The 17,128-nt window shown below is 43.9% G+C and overlaps 2 protein-coding genes across 3 annotated transcripts in view; one reads left to right on the forward strand and one right to left on the reverse strand.

Moving 5' to 3' along the window:
- CDK15 (cyclin dependent kinase 15) overlaps positions 1-5,544 on the forward strand; it is a 37,731-nt gene extending 32,187 nt beyond the window's left edge. Inside the window, exons 12-13 of the mRNA XM_064434038.1 lie at positions 2,391-2,528; positions 4,868-5,544. Of these exons, the coding sequence (XP_064290108.1) occupies positions 2,391-2,500 (110 nt within the window). The 3' untranslated portion in view covers positions 2,501-2,528; positions 4,868-5,544. The remainder of the gene's footprint in view (positions 1-2,390; positions 2,529-4,867) is intronic.
- ALS2 (alsin Rho guanine nucleotide exchange factor ALS2) overlaps positions 1-17,128 on the reverse strand; it is a 221,407-nt gene that overhangs the window by 72,669 nt on the left and 131,610 nt on the right. The gene's annotated exons all lie outside the window — the stretch shown is intronic.

Raw genomic sequence — 17,128 nt, forward strand, 5'->3', positions numbered from 1 at the left:
CGATGCTTTAGAACAGGCTTGCAAGAAGGGAAGGTAAGCAGTGGGATTTGGGGTTATCAACAGTGCACTCCCAAAGAAAACACACTGCAAGAAGAGCTCTGGCACAGGGGCCAGGGAAGCCTAGGCTGGCAGCTCAGATCCTTTCCCCACCAGACAATGTCCAGTCTCAGGAGAGACCTTTCTCTCAGTGAGGAGACATTCAACCCTGGCCCTACCCTCAGCACAGCAGTTAGTAAATTCCAGTACATGCTCCATGAGGAGGATTTTGTGGATAGGATCTCAGCTTGGACTAGGAGGTACTTACTCTTTTGGGGTACAATTAGTCTCTAATTGTTATCTCCCCCAGCAACACAAAAACAGTGCACCAGGCGATGAAGACACTGTACCATTTCTTCTGAAGCAGCCCACTATTCAGCCATTCAGAGACAAGGAGGAGGAGGGAGGCTTGATGTTGACAGCCATTTTAATGTCTGTTGCATCTAAACTAAGACAAAGCAAGTAAGTAAGTGTGGGCAATGAGGAGGTTAAGGCTGCAGCCATTGCCTACCAAATATCCCATTACTGTTGGGATTAGCCAGCACTGGTAAATGTTATCACAGGGGACATATAAAGAAGAGCTGGCTTTCATCATCCCTTGTTTGGGTTGGCTGGTTGCCCTAAGTTCTCCTACATAGCTAAAAGGTTCATACAGTCACTTGATTTTTTTTTACCACTCCACTTTGTGACATCTGTACACAGCAGACAGATATCCTTCACTGTAAGTCAGATACAGACACCTAGCAAGTTCCTACCAGGTGTATGATTCTGGTTTATAATGTGTCTTAATACAGGAATAAACCAGAGCTGGTGATAAGCAGGAAATCAGCTGCCCCTCCTAAGCCAGAAGCATTCTTATCTGTGAGGTGATAAAATAAATCTTCACTTAACTTCAGGAAACCACCCCGCACTTCACCTGGTGTGATCCCCACAGTGGTGGAAGATGTGCTTGCCTTCATACTGACAGGACATGGAAGTTTTGTATTGTGTCATTAAGTCACCACCCTAGGAAAGAGGTGTTGCAACACCACAGCAGATGCTTGCCAAGTGCACAGGGCCCTCAACATGTTGCCCTGTTGAAGCTCTTCCCTGCATGCTGTCCTGGGGCAGGCATTGTGCTGGGCACTGTTTAAGAGCATGGGGCAAAGGGGAAGATGGGAAAAGGAAAATTTCCTTTGCTCACTCCCCAGCTCCTGCTCTTGCAAAAGCAACTGGCGCAAAGTTTGGCCCACATGACTTGTGGAAACAAAGTCCTACAGACATGGATCAAATGCTCTGACTCCCATTGATCTCAGGCCAGAGAATCTCTATAAAGGTCTTATTGTTCAGAGAGACAAACCACTCTTGGGGGGAGTGCTGTTAATACCGTTTGGGGAGGCAGACACTATTGCATCAGAGGTTAGCAGATGTTTTTCTGTGTTTTGTCTAATTACAAGTTATAGCTGAGGTTTCTTTAACTTCCATTTTCCCTTTAACACTCTTAAATGCAAATCTGAAGAGATTTAGTTGTCTTGTTTGCTGTGAAAAGACATCCAGACTGAAAGTCTCACACAGTCATTTCCCATCCTCAGGTGCACTTGTGACTTCATCCAGTTATCAGCAGAAAAGAGTAAATGGGGAGGTAGTGATCAGATTTCTAAGGCACAAAAGTTAAAGCTAAGTTTGAGATTGTGACAGCAAGCAACCATGAGCACAGGAACTCAATTAGCCTGAAAGACAACTATCTCATTATCTTTCTGAAAATGATATAAATACATAAGAATATAAAAATTTAAAATAAACTCTCTATTGACTGTCTAGATGACTGAATTTCACTGCTCAATTTCTTTAAACACCCACTTTAGTATTTATTTATTCTAAGCGTGAAGCAGCTACGATAATTAGACTGTCAGATTTGGTAAGTTAATGAGGAGTCACTGGAGTGGAAGGTTTTGCATTTGTGAGATTGCTGAAGGAGAGAAGCTCTGTGCCTTCGCTCTATCTCTTTTTTCTTTTTCTTTTTTTCCCCTCTGCTGGGTGGGAAGGAGAGAGCTTGGCAGTGCGCAGATCCATTTGAATCCTTTTGATTAGTGGGTTGCCTTCCTACCACTGTTCTACCAAATAGCATTTTGCTGGTTGCTCCAAGAAAAAGAAAAATAAAAAAAAGAATAGAAACTGCAGATGAGATTTCTAGAGAAGAGTGTCTAGATTAAAGAAATAATTTCCCAAAAACAATCAGAAGAATGCAGCTGTGAGAAATGGGATCTTGAATTAGTTTATATTGCAGCTAATGTCACAGGAGGGCATTAAGGAAGTAGTACAATGAAGGAAAAGGACCCTTTTGCAGCTTTCTCTTTAACCAGATTTTTCCACAGGACAATCAGTGCTCACAGTTCCAGGGGTGAGACTGCAACCTGAAATGTGTGACCTGTTTGCTTCATACCGAAAAGGCCGTGTCTCAGGAGGTTCGAGCAAGTTTTGGTAGAAATCATGGATGATTGAATAATTCTTGGGTAAGCATGTAGTTGCCATTGTCAAAGCTGCTGCCATCACCCTTAGGACATGAATTCCTTTGTGTACTGAAGGTGGGAAAATAGACTTGATACTCAGGGCTGGATGATCACATCCAGGATGAGAACAAAGTGGGAAATCTCACATTCAGAGAGAAGAGATCAGCAAGCCAATGGTCCCCAATGAACAATGTTCAGTGGTATCATGGGAGGTTTGGATTTGTTTTGTCATATTGCCAAGTCTCAGATCAGTGCCCTTTCCTCCAATGAATCCCCAGTCAAAGTATTGCTTCATTTCCCCATTGCTTAAACTGACCAAATTGCTTTGTTCTCCTTTGCCCTTGCCTACTGAGTTCACATTTCATAGCTTACTTGTTTTGACTTCACACACATTGGAACCTGAGCAGAGCTAGGCAAAATCTCCTTATCTTGTAATATCTTTGGTTTTAATTAATCACTATTTTAATGTCAGGTTTCAGAATTATGCTTCAGCATCAATATTTTTCATCTTTTTGTTACAGAAGACCAAAAGGTCACTTAAAATCACTGTTATTAAAAGAAATTACCAGGAAATATCCTTTTATTATATCCTGTCTCTTTGTTTACTTTGTGCATTTGTTAGCAGCATGTGTCCTGTCAGTGCTACTGCGGGGTCTGTGCTTGCAGGGCAGACCTGGAAACTGGTTTTGAGGCCAAATTAGTTTGACTGTCTTACTGTCTGCCAAGCTAAGAGGCAACCTAGGACAGCAGGACACACCCCAGCTACCATCTGTGCTTTCAAATGCGTGTAGCTGGCATGTACCTGCCATAGGACCAGGTCCCAGCACTCAGTGCCTGGACACAGCCTCTGTGCCCCTTCTGCACTCGTCATGTAGACAACAGCAGGCAGAGAGACTGGCCTGGAATCCTTTTAAGAAAGATCTGACATTGCCAGCGCTGTGACCAGATTGGGTTTTGGAAGCAGCTTGAATGCCTTCCCTGCTCACCTGCTCAGCTGAGTGCAGACAGGATGGCTTTTCCCTCTCTGTGATCAGACAGGAACTAATCCTGCCAGAAAAGCTGGCTGTCAGTTCCACTAAGGCTTCTAGGACAACTCACTTGAGGAGGGCACTCATGCATCAATGTTCTATGAACTTGGATTTGGCCCATTTTAAATTATTTGGAGAGCATTTCGCAAATACATCATTTAAAATAGTGAAAACTTGCAACTACTAGGAGAAACTCTTAACATTTTTTGTTATATATTAACCTGTCCTCAAAATGATTGTGTCCCTTTTTTCTAGGTGCTTACAAAACATGCTAGATAAGCTTAAATGTCAACTCAAGTTTTCTTCTGCAGTTCCTTGCAGGAAAACATTCTATATGTGATGGTGTTCATATTATTAATTCTCTTTTTAAAAAAGGCATCTGGATTCAGACATGCAAGCAAGGTTATAAATGAAACAGTATTTTTTTTTTGTCATTTTAATAGGCTACCAATGGAAAGCAGGGGCTTCTGTATGCTTTTTCAAAACTAATGAGAGGCAGATACGCATCTAAAGCACAACAGCCTCAAGCTGGCACATGAGAAAATGGAATTTCCTGGGAACATAATGAAACTGGCCAGCCTTCCTTCCTTTGCCAACCTGACTTAAGTTAAAAAAATAGACAAAACCAAAAAACTAAATATACTAGGCTCCATCTTGAATCCATGGGCCCTGAGCAACACAACAAGGGACAAAACATCATCAGAGACTCCTCCTTGCTCTCCTTCTGGTTTCAGGAAAAGATGAGATACTGTCAGTTGTCTATCCCAGGGTGATATATACTCCGTGCCAACACTCCACCCATTTTCTGCCCTATTCCACCCACCACTTTCCCTTTACCTGCTGAGGAGGAACATATGGGTCATTGGAATCTGCTACTGTTCTCATTCTGCCTCTCAAAATAAATATTCAGATATTTAATGCTGCACCTCCTACATGTATGTGATACTGTACCAGCTAAATGTAGTTGAATCTACAGGAAGAGAAGAGCCTGTTTTAAACCAGCTTTTGACAAGCAGAATAACTGAAGACACTAGCACTGCAAAATATTTGTAATTGGGATTTATTTTTCTTTTTGATTCAGGACTTAGGCCATGGATTTTTCCCCTGATAGAATTCCTCTGCAATAGGGGCAGATTGTACCCTCCCTTACACCAAGAACCTTTGAAATAACTCCTTATATTTGCAAAATAAAGAAAAGTCTTTGAGATTACAAAACAAGGACACAGTTTGAGAGGTGTTGTGTGTGTTTTTCAAAAGTCACCTTTCAGTAGAAGGGAATGAAATTGTGCAGATGTCCTGCCTTTTGTTTTTCAGAAAGCAATGTCAGAAGGATTGGCTTGGCAACGAAGAGGTAACAGCACAGTCTGGACACTGGACTTGCAGAAAATACTCAGCCATGTGTCACTTAACAGAGAGCTCCCTGGACCAGAAGATCGATGTACAAACAGGACAGATGGGGACTGACAATTGAAAGAATGTAGAGGCTCATCCAAGGCTTACAGGGACCTGTCATTCCTGGGGTATGCCTACAATCTCCCTCAACAAAAGAGCTCCTGAGGGAAGGAGGGGATTAGTCAAAAGTTGAGTGAAGTCTCCAGGGAAGATGGTTTCTTGGATAGAGTTGTCAACAAAAGGAATTGTTTAAGACTATTTGTGATAATTTCCTAGAGGGAGCTTCTGCCATTACTAACAGGATTACCAGCATACTGGTTCCACACCAGCAGAGCATTAGACATGTGCATTGCAGACTGGTTGCTTAGAGCTGAATTCAGGGGTCTTATACAGCATCCCAAATGTGGGCAGGTGTTGATGAGCAGAGGGGAGATGGCAGAGAATTAAGATGCAGCCAAATGTAGTCCATTTTTGGTCCAGCTGTTGCAGAGAGTCCTGGCTCATTAATGAGTTTCCACAGTGTTTTAATCTCCTTGATCTCAAGGCTGCTGACAGACCATGAGAAGGAAAGCTAATCTGAGGTGAGTGCTGATGGGGATACATGGGGAAATCAGAGACCTCTTTCCCAACTGCAGTCACTGTGAAATTTCTCATAGAATTCCTCCTGGAAGAATTGGGAAAGCAAGTAATTTACTGTGTTCAAGTACTAGTCTGCTTGGTTTCAGTTATCTCAGATACTTTTTCTTAGCTCTGGGACATAGAAACCAGTAGCCTTGGTGTTACCTCCCAGTACATCTGGGAAGAAAAGGAAGACAAAGATAAATCACTGAGGTGCAGACATACAAACCTTCTTGAATATTTTTATTCATCTGAGTAGTATCACTGGCATGTCTGGGAGATCTCCTCTGAGCAAGAATTATGTAGAGCGTTGAGGCACTGGAACAAAACAAGTCAAGGAGCCATGGGTGGCAGCCATAGAAATAGCTGAAGGTGAGCTTTAGTTAAGAGAGCTGCATCTCCAGCCCCACTCCAGTCCATCCTTTACCAAACACACTGCAGATCTGGGCAGGAAGCAGCACAAGAGTTTATGATCCCCTTTGCCCTTGCTACAGACATAATTTCAGGAATGTATAGATTAGCTACATTAAGGGGGACATAGACTATCTGCAGGCACTGCTCAGTTAAGAGGACAAGATTTTCCTTAGGTTATGTTCCTTAAAATTCTCTGCCTTGATGAAAAGGCAAGCTATGTCCCAAAAGTCTTTCTACCTCTAGATTGCATGGACTGGGATCTCCCAAACCTCAGCCACTCTCAATGACCTGACCTCCCTTTGCAATACTGAACAGAGCAGCTGTACATGATGCCCAAGTTGGGATAGGGGTTGTTTTGCATTCGTTTTGCATTCTTGGAGGTGTCTGGACTAAGAGCAGTGAAGAAGCAGGATCTCCAGGGCCTGCAGTGGGATGGTTGTGGCTGAATGTCTGTTCCTAATTGAAAGCAACTAAATGTTGAAGATATGTTAAATGAAGGGATTTGTTGTGCATGGGCAGTGAGGGATCTAATGATGAGAACTGAGTCACTTTTCCTCATAGTCTATCCAGAGCATCAGTTGTAAATTTCTTCTGCCCTGGAGCAGTGGGACAGAATGGCTTTGCTGTTTTACATAGCTGCCACCCCATAATGGCCATGCCATTGCTAAATTTAGCCATATGCTAAGTTGCCAAAAAGTCAAATGATACCTTATAATTCTGTATCTAGAGGGGCAGAAAGCCAGGATGATCCTGAATGTGCTGCAACCCAGCAGTCTTCTGTTCAGTAACTCAACATTGTAGGCCCAATGCCTAAAATGTGTCAAATCAGAGAGAAACTGACTCCTCTCCTCAACTAAGGGAATACTATTTACATCAGGAGTACTATCTCAGTAGATTTTCCATCCCCTGTTCTGCACAATCTCAGGGGCAACGGCCTTGGGGGAGAATGGCCATAGTGTTGTAATGAGTCAGAAAGAGTAGGTAACAAGAAACGTCTTAATCCATGTACCAAGTTAGTGCCACCCAAAAAGGCAGCTCTGCTTCCCCTGTTTCCCTCCCTGCTTCAAGATTTACAGTCTTTCTCTTTTTCTCTCTGTCACCTTTGTAAGCCCTTGAAGAACTGATTTAATTCACTAAACAGATGGAAGACTATGAACTCTTTTGCTGAGTTAGTTTTTCATTGTTTAGTGAGCTGAATCAGATTATGCAGGGAGAAAAGTACCAGACTTAATCATGGATGAGTGGGGAGTAGGAAAGGAGGAGGTGGAAAAATCCATGAAGTTCATATTCTCTTATCTCCAGCCTGCTCACATGTAGTTCCTGTGGTGTGATCATCCCCTGTCACATTTGAATGTCTGATGTTGTTTTGAGATAATAACTGAATGGGTTCTGGCAAGTAAGTTCTCAGTACGGCTGTCATTTATGTGGGCCCATCTCAAATCCAAATGTTTGCTGTTGAACACCTCACAAAAAGTCCCAGACGTTAGCAGAGAGGTGCAGGACTGACCTTTCTTTTTTTTTTTTTTTTTTTTTTTTTTCTCCCCAGAAAATACTTTCTTTTGGCAGGGGTAGGATGCTTTGGAAAAGAAGGTGAGGGTTTATAAAGTGCATGTAAAGGGAGATCATTGTGCTTATGGGTCATCAAACTGTTTCTTCTCACCACCTAATAAAAAACCAAAACCAAATCTGAGGTTTTTGAGAAATCCTTTAACATCCTCCTTTATGTTAAGAGAATTTAACATCAGACTTAAATATTTGCTTTAAAAACATCTGGAAGTAAATGAAATAACTTCTTTCCCAGGCCAGGATTCTGTTTTGTTTCAGCCTGGAGCAAGTTTGTTGGCCAAATTATACATGGCCAAGAAAAGATCCAAGGGCTTTAAAACTAGCAAACCCCTGTCTGTAGTGGTGCAAGTGGGCAACGCTCTTTAAAGTGTGTGGGGGGGAGGGAGATGCCAGGAAAATCCCCCTCGCAAGGCAGAACTGCATTTGGGGAGCCCAGATGAAAGCTCTGATGCGGGTCATGTGACAGGTGTCACTTCAGTAATGATATTGGGGCAGAGATAAAAGTCCTCGCCGGCTGGTCATGTGACATCGCTTCATTACTGGCACAGCAGGTGGTCGGAGAGACTCAATGCCTTTATTTTTTATTATTTTTTAATTTTTTTTCTTATTCTGTGATAATGAGAAAATGTTTAAACTTCCATCCCTGTGTTTAAACACTTCTTCATGCTGACAGCAGCAGGAGATCCCTTGATCAGCTGTCAGATGGGAAAGTGCAATTTTTCTGGAAAGTAAACAGCGTGTTTGCCAGTTGGAAATCATTTTCTGTTTGTTGGGACTGCTAGTCGTGGTGTGATGGAGCCGTGTCACAGCATCTGACAACTCGGGAGTGGGGAATAGAAACCAGGCTGAGAAATGGGGTTTAGACTCTGCCTCTGATAACAGCAGCTTGAGATTTTTGACACTTCGTTATTGTTATTTTGTGGGAAAAAAACACAACTTACGGGTTGCTATGAAACTTTTAAAGCAGCAGCTCAGTGCCAGTGTGAATGTGTGGGAAGCTCCTGCATTTTAATACAAACTTTCCTAGGAGAAAAGCAAAAAGGACGCAAAGGAGATGAGTAGGTGTGGAGATGTTTGGGGGTGAAGGTGGTCAGATCTCATTCCTGGCTTGCAAGAAGAAACAAAAAAAAAGTCTTATTAGAAAACTTTACATGGTTCTGATGTCAAGTAGGCTTGGGTAACCCACTGGGAATTCCAGGTAAGAAAAGGAAGGCAAATGTGGTCACAGGGTCATGCAAAAGAGCTCAACCCCGCCCTGAGCCTAGCTGAAATCAGAGGTGTTATGGTCTCCTTCGGAAGTACCCTGGAACCCAAGTTAACTTTAAATGCTAATCACATTTTTTTAAATTTTCCTGTTAGGCAAATACCTTCTCAAAGTCAATTCCTGTTGAGAAAAAGGAGATACAGATATTATACACATAATTCTAATTAAAATTAGGGTTTGAATGTGCCTATGCAGAGCCGCACACAACATTTTTCCTTGTGCAGAATCAACAAATCAACCTGATTTCAACACCGGGAAAGTTAATTACGGCTCAATCACTAAAAAATATTCGCAGCAATTATGTTACATGAAATCCTTGGTAGCCTCCCAACAAATGCTTTCCTCTGCGGGCTGCGCTGCAGCATTCCGCCTCTTCCTAGAGATCCCAAATAAAAGCTCTGTGCCTGTTGCAGCGGCCGGCAGCTCACCCGCAGCCCGAAGGCTGCCCTGGGGCCGGTGCTTGGGCCTCAGTGCCCGGCTGCAGCTCCGCTGGGGCCGGGGGCCAGGCTGCCAGCAGGGGCTGGGCCCGGCCAGCAGCAAAAACCATCCCAAGCGAAGAGATCAGATCAGAATCTGGCCCCCGTTGTTAGCAGTCATTAAAAAACATTGCACTTTTAATAGGAGCTTATTCAATTAGCAGACTAACAGGCTCCATCAGATAAGCTGGGGATTTCCCCGGGAATCTGAGTCACATAGGCTGAAGCTGCTGTGCACTGTATGGTTAACCCTCTCCATGCAGAACCAGCGGGAAGAGGCCGAATCCCAGGAAAGGGCTTATTTTTGGGTTTTTAAAGGAGAAGAAGAAGCCCTCCACTGCGCCTCGAAGCCCCCGGAGGTGCCAGTGCCGAATGAGTCACACACGCTGCAAGGACCCAGGAGGATCATGGCACCAAACTCACTGCTGCAGACAGGAGACTCGCCTGATCTCCGATAAACACGCTGACATTTGGCAGCCTGACAGCTTCACAGTCCCATAAGAGGCTTCCTAATTAGAGCCTGGGTGAGAAATAATCCACAACTTGAAGTTTGTCTCTAGCTTCCTTGCTGTACTTTTTTTCTCCTCCCTTTTTGTGCCTTTTTTCCCTTTTCAGTGTTTTCTCTCACACATTCTCAATACATCCCCTCCCCGCAGGCGGAAGCTGTTTGAAACACCAAGCAGGATAAAGGGTCACTTTTGCCTCTCCTCTCAGCTCAGAACAGCTCCCAGCAAAAGCACCCCTCTTACATTCCAGCTTTGCCCTTGAAGGAGACGGAGAGATAAGGCAGGGGAAAGGACAGTACATGGTGAAGTTTATAATGAGGCAAAGTAAAACCGGTCTGGAAGGAAACCAAGCCAGTCCCATTCATTCCTAGTCAAGCAAGTAAGCCAAAACTAGTGTTCCTGGCAGCAGGAAAATAGGGACTCTGGGGCTCTCGGTCTGGATCCAACCCTGAACTTTGCTTTCCTCTTCAGCAAGTGCCCCAAGCAGCAAGTCATGGCATCCTGAGCCCTTCAGCTGGAGCCAGGATCTGAATTTAGCACTGTCTTCAAAATGTACAGTACCACGATGCTGCTGTATCATAGTAAGACATTCAACCACCTGGTCATCCAATGAAATATACTTTTTAGCAATATGTACTGGTACACAGCCTGACCTTTTAAAGATAAATCATATTCTACTCATTTACCCCATCACATGTATGTTCTCTGAATAGGTCCAGAATAGTTCTTCAAATGAAATAACCTATGGAATTGAGATTATATCAATATTGGCTAAGACAAGTATGACTCTTTTACTATATTTATCTCTTACAGAATTATTTGCTGATAGTGGGATTGTTCTCTATTTAATATCCCAAAGTATTTTCCAGGGTAGTGAGACAGGGTAGCAAGGCTCTTAAAATACAAGACATTGTATATACTGCAACAGTTTGGATACAGATACAAACATCAGAATTCACTTTTTATTAGAAGGTTGTTCTCCCACACTGTCCTCCTCAGTAAATACCATATGCCCTGGATAGCCACCAGAAACAGGCAGAAACTTGGGATTTTCTGTTCTTGGCCATACATTACATCAGACAGCTCCATATATTACAGGTCAGCAGATGATGATGTGGGAAAAATACCTACAGGTAGTTGACCATTAGCTCTCTCCAGAGCAAACAGACTTCATTCAAAATATGCAGTTGAAGCTATTTCCAGGACAAATATATTAATGTTGAGATACACTGGAAGATCTCCATCTAACATCACTAGAATTCAAAATGCGTCTCACCCAGAGGACTGGGGGTCCTTGGGGAGTACCTTTCCTTGAAGTTTCACTTTGGGGGCTTGATTATGATTGCTGATGCCCAAATGCTTCATATGTTGCAGATGTCTGTGTATGGTGCAGCTATGAGAAAAGAACTGTGGTCCTACACCTTTGTACTGGGGAGAGCAACCCTGCACAAAGAACAAAAAGGACCATATGATCATCTTCACCTGTAACATCTGTACTGCTACAATGCTGAGGCTGAGAAAATTGTTTATCAGAATGGTATTTCCAACAAACAGATGTTTGTGAAGTAAGCAGCAATACCTCCTGAGGATTTAATATTAATAAATTCTCTGAACAGATTGTAGTTGTGTGTTTTCTACCATCCCTCCCTATAAACTGAAGTATGGATTAGAATTTATAGATCCCAGCCCACCCACTTGTTTGGAACACCTTTGAAGCTGTGGGAGATGTAGCTGCATTCATAGCCAAACATCATCTCCAGGGTCCACACAGCATCATGGCAGAATTCTGCCTTTCAGCATGGTAGAAACCATGAAAAACATTAGATGTTGTACTGGACCTAAAATATCTGGCTCCATTCGTGCCCTGATATTTTTTGCATGACAAATGAGTATAGACATGAAGAAAGAAGAGAGCATAGAAGAGGGGAAAGCTCTCTGGGAGGACTGAGTGGGGAGGAGATGAAACAGAGCTGTCCCTGAATGACTTGTACCTTGTGTACCTGTATTTCCTTGTGGCTGCAAAGTGGGCACAGGGGTCAAAACCAGCATTATACACACACATGCCTGTTTGAGATGGGCCATTTTAAAATTCAGGACAATCAGATGTCAAGAGCAGGTGTAGTCGCACAGAAGAAAAGAAAAACTGATTCTTTGCAATTAAACCTCATATTTCCTGGGTTTAGTATTTCAGTCATTTAAATCTATTTTAGACTAAGTCTTAGAAATAGAAGTTGGCAGCCTGGAGGAATTAATTTTTTTATGATTTTATTTTAAGAGATTAACTCAAGTTGATAGATTTAGAGCATATTTTAAGTTTGTTGGTTTCAGATGTTTAAAAAGAAATTTAAAATAAACAAACAAATTCCAGTAGAAAATTTGGCAAGGGCTGAATCCTTTGGGCAAAATTTTCCCAGGAGAAACATAGATCTCTGATAAGCAAAAGAGGAGCTGCTGTATTTCACAGTTTCAATGCAGATCTGAGGCCTCTCCAGAGACTCCCACACGCTAAACAGGGATTTCTTTAGTTTAAATGCCAGATCCACTTTGGTCCCAGTGAAACTCCAGAGGGGCATTATCTAGGAAAATGGGGCATGTTTAATCCACTTTATCATTAATGCAAAGAATAGTCTCAATATTTGTGAAAATCAAACCCATGTGTTATGGAAGGTCCTTCGTATCTTGAGTGGATTAAACTCTACGTGCCAGCCTTGGGTGGGCAGCTGGGCCATAGTTTGTCTGTTTGCAATGTCTCATGACGGGGTCTGTAATGGGGCAAACATGAGCCAGACTGCTGGCCTGACTGGGCACTTCCCTGGAGGATGTGCTGGAATATTTATTTCAGTGACTAAGGCAGCAAGTGCCACAGGTGCCAGAGGAAAATAACAGCTCTTAGCAATGCAGTCTCACTTTGGCTTCACCCTTCTCATCAATAATTGTTGTCGCATTTTCTTTGCAGAATCTTCTCTCCTAATTGAATCTGGACCATTATCACACTTTGACTGAATTTAGAACAAAAAGGCTGAAAAAATTACGTCTCTGAAGAGCGTTCTTGAGTTTGTCACCATGTGACAGTACTGCCAAGGTCAACTATCCCCATGATGAGGTCTGGGAACAATTCTTATGAGCTAAACACGATGCGGCTGCACAGATCACCATGCTGGTGCTGGTGAGCTGAGGGCTGAGCTGCAGGAGCTGCATGCTGCAGTTAGTAAAAAGGCCCAAGACAAACTACACCATGCTTCAATGGGTAATGCTGAAGGCTTCTCACTTGATTAGATGTCTGTTTTATATAAAACCCTCTCAGAGCCATTCAGCTGGACACAGACCTGGAAGATTTAATGACATTGAAAGAAGACGACCTGCAAGAGACCTGGGAGAAGGGATGTTGACCATCCAGTGCAAAAAGAGATGAAAGACAATTGGAGATAGCTGTAAGCCCCAAGCTTGGGACCATATTTGAGGCTCCTGGAAGCAGAATGAGGCTGTCTAGGGGGCTGAGTGAGGAGGCAATCTGAGAATGTCTATGAAGGTGTCAGAGAGAAACCCAGGAAAGCAGCTGCCCTACTGACAGAGGAGGAACCTTTTTTATCATTTGGACATGACCAATGCAGGCAGACAGGTTGCTAGCCACCACCATGTCTTCAGGGAGCTGCCTGCATGTGCCCAGGCTGCATCACAGTCTCTGGCAGGGCAGGCTTGCTCCACTCAATACATGTGAGGAAAAAATGGGAGGCCTGGAGGGAAGCAGTCCATGAGCAGAGGGTTGGATCCTTCACATCTGCAGTGCCTGAGGCAACTGTGGAGACAGGACCCTGAAGGGGCTGCTCTGGGCCGTGGCCTGGGGGGAAACAGCCCCCAAATTTGACCCCAACCTTTTCTAGCCTTTCATAGCAGGCACTGCTGTGCCAAGTCCCCTTTGGTTTGTACAGGTGAGGGAGAGAGAACATAGCCTCATCTTACTGATTTCCACCCACCTACCCTGTGGCTCCAGACAAAGTTTTGGAGGGAAGTGGAGCAGAGAAACCTCCCCAGCCGTGAGTGTCTCTGGGCAATGCTCACTTCTGCAAGGGGTGCAGAACTTCTGTGAAGCTGCATGTCTTTCAGAAGGAAAAGGCATACCACCCCCTTCAGCTGAACATTCTGCTTCCTTCAGACAGATCATCCAGCTGACACTGACTGGCAGCCTTAGGCGGCTTTTTGAACCCACCCAGCATGATCACCACATTTACCAGGCCTCCAGACTTTCAAGGGTCTGAAGATATCTTCCATTGCTAGTATGATTACAACTCTAATGAGATTAGGAGCAAGCTGTTTCTTCTAAACAATGGTGCTATCTCATTCTAATAAATTTAGATTATAATCTGCTCTTCCAGATATTAATATTTTCATATTAATGTAGATCCTTTTATCCCTGTAGCTTAGCACTGGTTTCTGATTTATTAAATAGCTGGCTCCCTCTGGACTAGAGGAGCAGGATGCTGTGTTGTGATGAGCTTAATAACTCAGTGCTCCCTATTAGTAAATCACAGACTAGTGCTTCAAATTTGCAGAGAGAATTGGGTTGACTTTCCCTCAGTCCTCAAGCATCTTAGTCCTGTTGTGCAAAACTATCTACTAATGATCTTTCTTAAATGAGCCAAGTGCTCTAATATGGGTTCAGCCCACTGGACTGAACTTTTACCAGCAATTTGGGGAGTAAGGGAGCAGGGTTAACAGATTTCACTGGCTTTTCCCATCAAATGGTGCCAGGGCACTTTTCTGGAAGCACCAGCAATATAACACCCAGCAGAATTAGTGTATTTATTATTTTAGAAGAGCTCATGTTTTTTTAATACCTCCAGGTTTGAAGCAAAGGTTGAAAGTAAGGGCAGCCTATTTGCATTGTGAATAAAGTTATCTGCCTCCTCCACCCCTGCCCCTGCATCCCTGACTGGAATATGCAGAAATAAATGCCTTCTAATGATCCCTGGGGGGCTGAAGCTTTGATATGGATGTTGCCCGGGGTATAGTGGTTGGGAGAAGTTCTGCCAGACTGAAACCCACATGGAGTGGGGGAGTAGGCAGTCTTCCTCTGAGTGGGAAAGAAGGGAAATTGGATTATCTTGCTAGCAGTTGGTGTTTTTCTGTCTGTAAGAATTTACAGATGAGAGGCCCCAGCTGGGAAGTTAAAGTCAGCCCTCTGCAGAGAGCAATGTGTGTTTTCCTCATCTAAATAAAAGAGATGATCCCATCCAAGTTCTTGAAAGGTTTTTTTCATGCTTTGGCTGTGTGCAGGGCAGGTGGGTACAGAAGCAAATTTGCAAGATTTGAATTTCAGTTTGGTGGCTGCTGAAAATGTTGAGTATGTGTGGCCATGTGTTTGCAAACACAGATTACTCTTTGGATGTGACATCTGGCTTTCAAGGAACTCCCACAGTAGGCAGAATCACAGGAGTACACACTTCAGTTCCCTCAGACAAATCGATTGTAGGACACTATTTTGCAGTTTACAGCACACTGAATAAGCTCAAAAAAACCCCAAATGCAGCTGAAGCCCCTTAATAGAGAAAACCTGTTTAAATGGGCTGCTTTCTGGGAACAAATTGTTGAATAAAAAGAACACCCTGGCAATGGGAAAGTTTTCTGTGTTGCCAAGAGGTTCCATAAAAAGACCATTTTATAGCGTTAACCCATTCCCTGTAGAAGGCAGAGCACACCACAGAGGATCACAGGCTGCCTGGGAAGCAGCAGCAGAGAGATGGAATACAGAACACAGCAGCCAGGCAGGGCTCACAGCCCTGGGCAGCGGCTGAGGAGGGCTGGTGCCCTGGGGATAATGCCAGACCAAGCAGCTTTCCCCCTGGGGTGTAGACACAACACCTTCCTAACAGAGGGACACCAGGAATGTGTTGAGCAAGCTCCCAGGCACACAGGATGTGCCAGGGAATGAGCAAAGGGAAATACCAGATTTTTTTCCTCACAGAGAAGGACAGGATTCTGCAAGAGAGCTACTACAGACACAAAGGAACCAAGACATAAAGTGCTGCTGTTGTTTTTCAGTTTTAGGATGCCACACAGTAGGTTTCCTAAGGCTCCAGTATCCTTATGCATCAACTGCAAAACCCCAGCAGCAGCATTTTGGGATGACTTGCACTGATTACTCAAGAATTGCTGAAAGGTTTTTGAGAGAGGTGTTTATTCCCCTTGCTTCTTCAATGCAAACTGTAGGTCAGGCCTGGCACACAGGAGAGCAGTCTGGGCAGGCTGTGGCATACCCTGCACCACCAGCTATGCCAGCATGCTGTCTGTGTAGCACATGGTGAATGAGACCAGAGAACTCATCCAGATAAAAAACAACTCTAAGAAAAAAAATGTTTATTTTTCTGTTGGATTGGTTCCTGCCCTGGGTCACTGCACAGCAGGGAGACTCAGGGATGAGAGCAAGCACTGAGGATGGGATCTGTAAACTGTCAGTCAGTAAAGGTCCCCACCATCACCACAGCTTTCTACTCCTCTATGTGGTGGATTAGAGTTCATTTTATGTAGGGCCTTTTCTTTCCCCCCAAGTCTAGTTTTCTAACAGTTGCAAAGATGTGATTCAACCTACCACAAGAGCTAGAGAGTCTTCTTATACCACGTAACAGCCTTGGAGTGTCAGGCTACATCTCACTGTGTGGCTTGCTGCAAGGATCCCCAGGATCCCAAAAACTTAAACAATTCTGGGGGGAATTTGGACTATATGGCTTTTAAAGGTCCCTTCCAACCCAAACTGTTCTGTGGTTCTACCTCCTGCAAATAGAGGAATTGTCCATTTATGTGCCACCATCCTGCAGCACTGTGTGTAAATGCAGTCTCAGGAACAATAGAGCTCTCTTATTAGCATGCTGTACAATCCATACGTAGCTCTTTCCTTTTCAGCTTGGTTTCTGGTCACAGGGATGCAGCAGCTTTGCTCCCAGCTCTGGGATTACTGACTTCTGGGCAGTGAGTGTAAGGGTCAGCCCCATTCTCTGCTGCAGGAGGAAAAACACAGGTCAAATCTCACGAGGCACCTTCTCACCAGGCTGCACGAGGCTTGTCTGCCTTGCATTGCAGTGGGCTACTTTTAGCACCAACTGCTTCAGTACCAAAAGGTGTCATGGAATTTTAATAGCCACAGATGGCCACAACTTCTGTTTTATGTCTTATCTGAGTCCTCCACCCTCAAAGCAGCAGCACAGCAGCACCGTGCTCCTCTTGGAAGAGGATGGGGAGGGAATGGGCTCAGGTGGGTGAGAGCTGCCAGTTCAACACCTCTGCTGCCTGAAGCTCAGCCTGGATTTTCCTTTCCTAATACAGAACCTGTTGGCTGCATGCAAAT

This window comes from Passer domesticus, chromosome 10 (assembly GCF_036417665.1).
Source record: "Passer domesticus isolate bPasDom1 chromosome 10, bPasDom1.hap1, whole genome shotgun sequence".
Taxonomy (NCBI): Eukaryota; Metazoa; Chordata; class Aves; order Passeriformes; family Passeridae; genus Passer; species Passer domesticus.